This window comes from Coregonus lavaretus, assembly GCF_964263955.1.
Source record: "Coregonus lavaretus genome assembly, chromosome: 12".
Taxonomy (NCBI): Eukaryota; Metazoa; Chordata; class Actinopteri; order Salmoniformes; family Salmonidae; genus Coregonus; species Coregonus lavaretus.
In genome coordinates, this window is record NC_139999.1 from 5,229,542 (window position 1) to 5,236,806 (window position 7,265).

At 45.5% G+C, this 7,265-nt stretch overlaps 1 protein-coding gene across 1 annotated transcript in view; it reads right to left on the reverse strand.

Moving 5' to 3' along the window:
- Positions 1-7,265, reverse strand: part of LOC311138296 (dedicator of cytokinesis protein 3-like) — a gene marked incomplete at both ends in the record, with an annotated part of 83,865 nt that overhangs the window by 24,094 nt on the left and 52,506 nt on the right. The window contains 7 exons of the mRNA XM_084172975.1: positions 227-287; positions 390-485; positions 937-1,022; positions 1,520-1,668; positions 2,102-2,160; positions 3,514-3,614; positions 5,899-5,974. Coding sequence (XP_084029101.1) covers positions 227-287; positions 390-485; positions 937-1,022; positions 1,520-1,668; positions 2,102-2,160; positions 3,514-3,614; positions 5,899-5,974 — 628 coding nt within the window. The remainder of the gene's footprint in view (positions 1-226; positions 288-389; positions 486-936; positions 1,023-1,519; positions 1,669-2,101; positions 2,161-3,513; positions 3,615-5,898; positions 5,975-7,265) is intronic.

Genomic DNA, 7,265 nt, shown 5'->3' on the forward strand with positions numbered 1-7,265 from the left:
TACAGCCAGAGTCTGCAGTGTCTTACCAGCAGGTTGACAGTACAGCCAGAGTCTACAGTGTCTTACCAGCAGGTTGACAGTACAGCCAGAGTCTACAGTGTCTTACCAGCAGGTTGACAGTACAGCCAGAGTCTACAGTGTCTTACCAGCAGGTTGACAGTACAGCCAGAGTCTACAGTGTCTTACCAGCAGGTTGACAGTACAGCCAGAGTCTACAGTGTCTTACCAGCAGGTTGACAGTACAGCCAATCTTCTTGTTCTCTGTCTCTTCTCCTTTCATGCAGTCCCTAAACAGAGAGAGGAACAAATCCAGTTATTGATGTATTGTAATGCATATTACCTTCTGTTCTCCACTGTTCCATAACAAGTTGGGACCTATCTAGTGGTACCTGTAGTCCAGCAGGCGTTCCATCAGCCGTGTGACAGAGGTGATGAAGGAGATCCCAGTCTCCCTCCACGTCTCCTGCTCGATCTTCTCCAGCAGGCTGGAGACAAAGAAACACCAAGGCCTGGGTTTGAGTGATCACTGTGTACACCATTTGACAGGATCTACATTTGACATTTTAGTCATTTAGCAGACGCTCTTATCCAGATCGACTTACAGTTAGTGAGTGCATACATTCATTTCTCATACTGGCCCCCCGTGGGAAACAAACCCACAACCCTGGCGTTGCAAGCGCCATGCTCTACCAACTGAGCTACAGGAGAGAGGAGTTAGTGGCAGTAGACGGTTAAAGGTGTGTTATCTTACCTGGGGTAAGGCCCAAAGAGCTGGGTTCTAATCCCCCACGCAGCAGAAAGAGAGCAACGCAAACACAATGTTTTAAAGGTAGGAGGTACAGAAACGGTTATCAGAGCAGGTAGCAAAACCAACAGGTTAGAGCAAGAAAGGGCCAAGCGTGTGTGTGTGTGTGTGTGTGGTATTCCTCTACTTACAGCAGGCTGAAGAGTTCTCTGTAGTTCTCATCTCCTTTCCCCTCAGACACCAGACTGTCCAGCTTGTCTATCAGCTCTGCCTCCACCTGGACACAGCAGTATGAATACAACACTGTTTGTCCTACCATATAAGACAGGGTGTAAGGAGAGAGAAGGCAACTCTAATCTCACTCTCTAATGAAGGTCAAACCTGGTTTAAAAAAAAAAAAAAGGTTTATCCCAGTCGATATGCCATACATGCTCTGTAACGTTCATGACACCTGAAGAGTGCATTGGAATTTTAGAAAAATACTGTATGTGAAAGAAATTGAAATAATAAGGAGAAATTGAAGCAATACGAAGAAATTGAAATAATATGAAGAAATTGAAATAATATGAAGAAATTGAAATAATATGAAGAAATTGAAGTAATATGAGTGAAAGAGGGCCCCCGTTACCTACTGTATATACATGTAGTTAGATAAAGGTTCAATATTAAATATGTGGAGGAATGCAACCCTGACCCATTCTTCCTCTGCTACAGCCCATCACATCCTTGTGTGCGTGTTCGTGTTCGTGTTCGTGTGTGCGTGTTCGCGTGTACCTGTTTGAAGTTGCCGTTCTTCTTCTGCTCCCAGTCCATCATGTCGTGGAAGATGGGGATCATGATGTTCCTGACCTCCCCCTGAGGCACCAGGGTCACACCCAGGAACGGACCTATCATACCTGGGATGAAGTGGATCTTGTTCTCACCTGGACACGACAGGAAGAGGAGGAGTCAAGACTTTACGTTAAATAAACACAAAAACCACTTTCTATCAACCAGACGCAACGAACGGCAGAAAATAGGATTTCCAGAGAGAAAAAGAAGAGCATGGTAGAATTTAGATCAACATTTTAATCAACCCAAAAGTGTGGCGGAAAAGCACTGGGAGAATATTAGAAAGAAAGTGCTATGTTGAAACACTTATCATCTGCAGAGGTCAATATTGTTACATGTTAACATTTGGCTGCTCAACTGTAATGTGAGGTACCAAGTGAACATGCTGTACGTTTGGTGGGCGAGTGAGAAAGGGAAAATTGTACATGGGTAAGGAACCTACAGTACAGTACGTCCTCCGAATGCTACATATAAAATGTAAGGTTACATAGCCCGATAAAGGGTGAAGTAGAGAGCAACTCTCACCGAGGTTCTGCCACATGCTGAACAGCTCATAGGCCATCATCACCCTCATATCACCATACCTAGAAACAAAACAGGTGCAGAGTCATAGATCTCTAGCTACAGAATATTGGACATGTGTTGGATATTATATCTATTGGTTTTGTTTTGGGATTTTTCTATCCACTGTTAACAGATCAGGAAATGTACTGAGATTGAAGAACATTCATTCCTTGAAAATCACAGAATTATGATGATCACAGAATTACAGAAGTCCTACAGTGTGTGAAGGCAATGTCAGAAATGGTACTCTCATATTTTTTTAACTTAAGCCTGGTACTCATTAGCTCTCCTATGAAAGAATGTTTGTGAGAAACAGGAAGTGAACAAGGCAACGTGGGAAACAGGAAGGGAACAGGGCAATGTGAGAAACAGAGAAAGCCAGCATGGAGAAATAGATCGCATCCTGGGGTAGAAAGGATTTTTTTTTTGGAGCTTCTGAAAGTAGGTCATTAAGTTTTGTTCTGACACACCTGCTATCACTCTCAAATTAAGATCCTTTTAAAAGAGACTACTTTCACATCATCATTGCCTTTTACTGCCCTGTTGGAGCTAGAAACACAAGCATTTAGCTGCAACTGCGATAATAATAATAATATGCCATTTAGCAGACGCTTTTATCCAAAGCGACTTAGTCATGAGTGCATACATTTTTTGTTATGGGTGGTCCCGGGGATCGAACCCACTACCTTGGCGTTACAAGCGCCATGCTCTACCAGCTGAGCTACAGCGGACCACACGATAACATCTGCAAATCTGTGTATGCAACCAATAAACTTTGATTTGATTTTTAAGTCAGATAAAATGAAACTAAAGGACACAAATGAGCAGACAGTTCAAAGTTCAAAGCCTCTCGCAAAATCACTACTACGGTATAAGATTAAAACGTACAACCTCAGGCGACACTGTAAGAAAAGTGGTCTCTCTAGCCGAATATTGACCCAGAAACCTAAGGATCTATACCCCACTATAAACACTGGAGGTAGCTACTGTCCAGATGAACACTGGAGGTAGCTACTGTCCAGATGAACACTGGAGGTAGCTACTGTCCAGATGAACACTGGAGGTAGCTACTGTCCAGATGAACACTGGAGGTAGCTACTGTCCAGATGAACACTGGAGGTAGCTACTGTCCAGATGAACACTGGAGGTAGCTACTGTCCAGATGAACACTGGAGGTAGCTACTGTCCAGATGAACGCTTTAGAGACAACACCGCATGCTTCAGGACAAGTGGTAAACCATGATGAAGAGCGGCACTGTGAGGAGTCTTACTTGTCCAACACATTCACTGTATAAACAAAACAAAAGATGCTCGAAGAGAAACGGTAAACAATGGTGATGATGATTGAATGGGAACTCTTTGAGGGCACATACTTGTCCAACACTTTCTTCCTCTTGGCCGGGGTGATGCTCTCTAGTTGTAGGCTGGGTTGGCTGATGTAGAGAACAGCCAGACTGAAGTATGAGTTCCACACCTGGCCAGTGACACACAGTACATTATATTAGTTTTTCTCCAGCAAAAAAAATAAAATCTCTAAACAATGGTACTCAATGTCTAGGTCAATCAGAAGAGCATTATATCCACACACAACTAGGATGTTGAAAAGATTGTGAACATCTTGTGAGAGGAGAGGGGGAGGAAAGAGGCAGGTTAGCGTTTTTAGTCATGAATCTTGTTCTGGAGGCATCTCTTAACCCTAACCACACTGCTAATTCTAATGCCTAACCTTAAATTAACCCATCATAGTCTAAACCGGGGGTGGGAGGGTTCTACTAAGCTATATGGAATTGTTTTAAAGAAGGTCATACCAAGGATCATTTAGCTATTTGATTTGGAATTTTAGGACCCCTTCGAGTATATATATATATTTTATTTTTATTTTTTATTTGTCCTTACTGCTATTAGACCATACAAATGCATTGAATAAAAGATTCACTAAACAGTGTAAGCCGGGGGACGGGACGGTTCTACTAAGCTCCAGTATATAGAATTGTTTTAAGAAGGTAATACTAAGGATCATTTTTGCTATGTGATTTAGAATTAAGACCCCTTGAAGTATCAAAACAAAATAGCAAAACAAAAATTTGATAAAAAAAAATGTATTTGGCCTTACTGCTATTAGCCCATACAAACACATTGAATAACAGATTCAATACATGTAATTATGCAAATTAGATTTCCACAGGGGCGAGGACAATGACTCTAGGGGGTTAAGAGCAATTTTTCCCCCCGACATAGACAATTTTGACTTTGCAGCTGGCCCATCTAGCGGAAATCGCTCAGTTCTGCCTCAAGACAAGACTCATCCCAATAAACGTCAACCTGCGGAGAGGAGGAGAGGGGAGGAGAGAGGGAGAGGAGATGGGGGATGAGGAGAGGGGAGAGGAGGCGAGATGAGGGGAATGAAAGGGGAGGAGGGGAGAGGAGGAGAGGAAGGAGAGGGGAGAGGAGGAGCGGGAAGGAGGATGAGGAGAGGAGAGAGGAGAGAGGAGGCTAGGGGAGGAGAGAGGAGGAATGGAATGGAGGGGAGAGGAGGAGAGGGAGGGAAGGAAGGACAGGAGAGAGGGGGAGGGGTGAGAGGGGAGGGGAGAGGAGGACAGGAAGGAGAGGGGAAGAGAGAGGAGGAGAGGGAGAGGTGATAGGGGAGGGGAGGAGGAGGGAGGAGAGGAGAGGAGAGAGGAGAGGAGAGAGGAGGAGGAGAGGGGAGATGAGGAGAGGGAGGAGGGGAGAGGAAGGAGAGGGGAGAGGAGGAAGAGAAGGGAGAGAGAAGGAGAGGAAGGAGAGGGGAGAGGAGGAGATGAGGAGAGGAGAAGAGGACAGGGGAGAGGGGAGGAGAGGGAGAGGGAAGGAGGGGAGGAGGGGAGAGAGAGAGAGGGTGAGATGAGGTGAGGGAAGGAGAGGGAGAGAGGAGAGGGAAGGAGAGGGGAGAGGAGGAGTGGAGGAAGGAGGTAGGGGAGAGGAGATGGGGGATGAGGAGGCGAGATGAGGGAATGAAGAGGGGAGGAGGGAGGAGGAGGGGAGGTGGAGGAGAGGGAGAGAGGGAGGAGAGGAGGGAGGAGAGGAGGGGGGGAGATGAGATGAGGAATGGAGGAGGTGAGGAGGGGAGAGGAGAGGGGAGGTGAGGAGTGGAGAGGGAAGGTGATGGGAGGAGGGGGAGTTGGGGAGAGGGAGAGGGAGGGGTGTGGAAGGAGGAGGGGAGGGGAGGGGAGGATGAGAGGAGTGAGAGAGTGGATGGGAGTGAGTGAGGGGAGTTGGTGATAGGAGTGGGGTGAGAGGGAGGATGGAGGAGGAGGAGGAGGAGGATGTGGAGAGGGTTGGGGGAGGGAGGGGAGGGTGGGTTGGTTGGGAGGGTGGGAGGGGAGGGGTGGGGGTGGAGGGTGTGGGAGTAGGAGGGAGGAGGTGGAGGTGTGAGGAAAGAGGAGGTGAGGAAGAGGGAGGTAGGAGAAGGCCTCATTATGATTGGATTGAGACTGCTGGGTACTGAGCTAGTGAGAGCTGTAGATGTGCAGTAAAGGCACAGCTGATTAGGAGGCAGGTTGTGTGTATGTGAGGTGCGTGCTTGCGAGCATGCGTGTGGTGTGCGGTGTGCTCTGGTGTTTGCTTGTGTGTCTGTGCGTGTGTATGAAGCATTGTGTGTGGTGTGTGTGTCACTCCTGGCGTGGGCTTCAGCAGCAGCTCACTAGCTCTCCGTGTGTGTGTGTGTGTGTGTGTGTGTGTGTGTGTGTGTGTGTGTGTGTCACACTGTCAAAGTCACGCACCTTGAATTGAAAGTCAGCCTCAGTGAAGTTCTTGAGCAGAGCCGGGGACAGATATTGGACAGTTATCACTATGGTGCTAGAAACAACAGAAACGAATACAGAACTGTTCAAATAAATGGTTTTCAAACATCTCATTATTGATACATTTTGCCACCATTTTGTGGATGTTGGGAAACATCTAAATGTGTTACAATGGGGATTCTTCTGAATATGTTTTACGACATGTTGCAGGTCATTGATGTAATGTGACATTATCATCCATGAGGCGTGAATAGGCTACTGCTTAATTCCCTGAAGTAATCGCACGGACAGGAAGAAGGAACTCTCCAGGAAAAAGAAAAGTGGAGGTGTATGTTCTGATGATTAACTACTCATGGTGTGATTGCGCTAACGTACAGGAACTCAAGTCCTTTTGTTCTCCCGATCTGGAATAGCTCACCATCGAATGCCGACCACATTACCTCCCGAGATAATTTTCTTCAAGTCATCGTCACGGCCGTGTACATTCAATTTTTTTCTGAGGTCTTGCTGATTTCTTTTGATTTTCCCATGATGTCAAGCAAAGAGGTACTGAGTTTGAAGGTAGGCCTTGAAATACATCCTCCAATAGACTCAAATGATGTCAATTAGCCTATCAGAAGCTTCTAAAGCCATTACATAATTTTCTGGAATTTTCCAAGCTGTTTAAAGGCACAGTCAACTTAGTGTATGTAAACTTCTGACCCACTGGAATTGTGATACAGTGAATTATAGTGAAATAATCTGTCTGTAAACAATTGTTGGAAAGATTACTTGTGTCATGCACAAAGTAGATGTCCTAACCAACTTGCCAAAACTATAGTTTGTTAACAAGAAATTTGTGGAGTGTTGAAAAACAAGTTTTAATGACTCCAATCTAAGTGTATACAGTGAATTATAAGTGAAATAATCTGTCTGTAAACAATTGTTGGAAAGATTACTTGTGTCATGCACAAAGTAGATGTCCTAACCAACTTGCCAAAACTATAGTTTGTTAACAAGAAATTTGTGGAGTGGTTGAAAAACAAGTTTTAATGACTCCAATCTAAGTGTATGTAAACTTCAGACTTCAACTGTATGTAGGAATGCTGTTCATTGACTATAGCTCAGCCTTCAACACCATAGTACCCTCCAAGCTCATCATTAAGCTTGGGGCCCTGGGTCTGAACCCTGCCCTGTTCACCCATGACTCTGTGGCCACGCACATCTCCAACTCTATCATCAAGTTTGAAGACGACACAACAGTGGTAGGCCTGATGACCAACAACGATGAGACAGCCTACAGGGAGGAGGTGAGGGACCTGGCGGAGTGGTGCCAGGAAAATAACCTCTCCCTCAATGTCAACAAA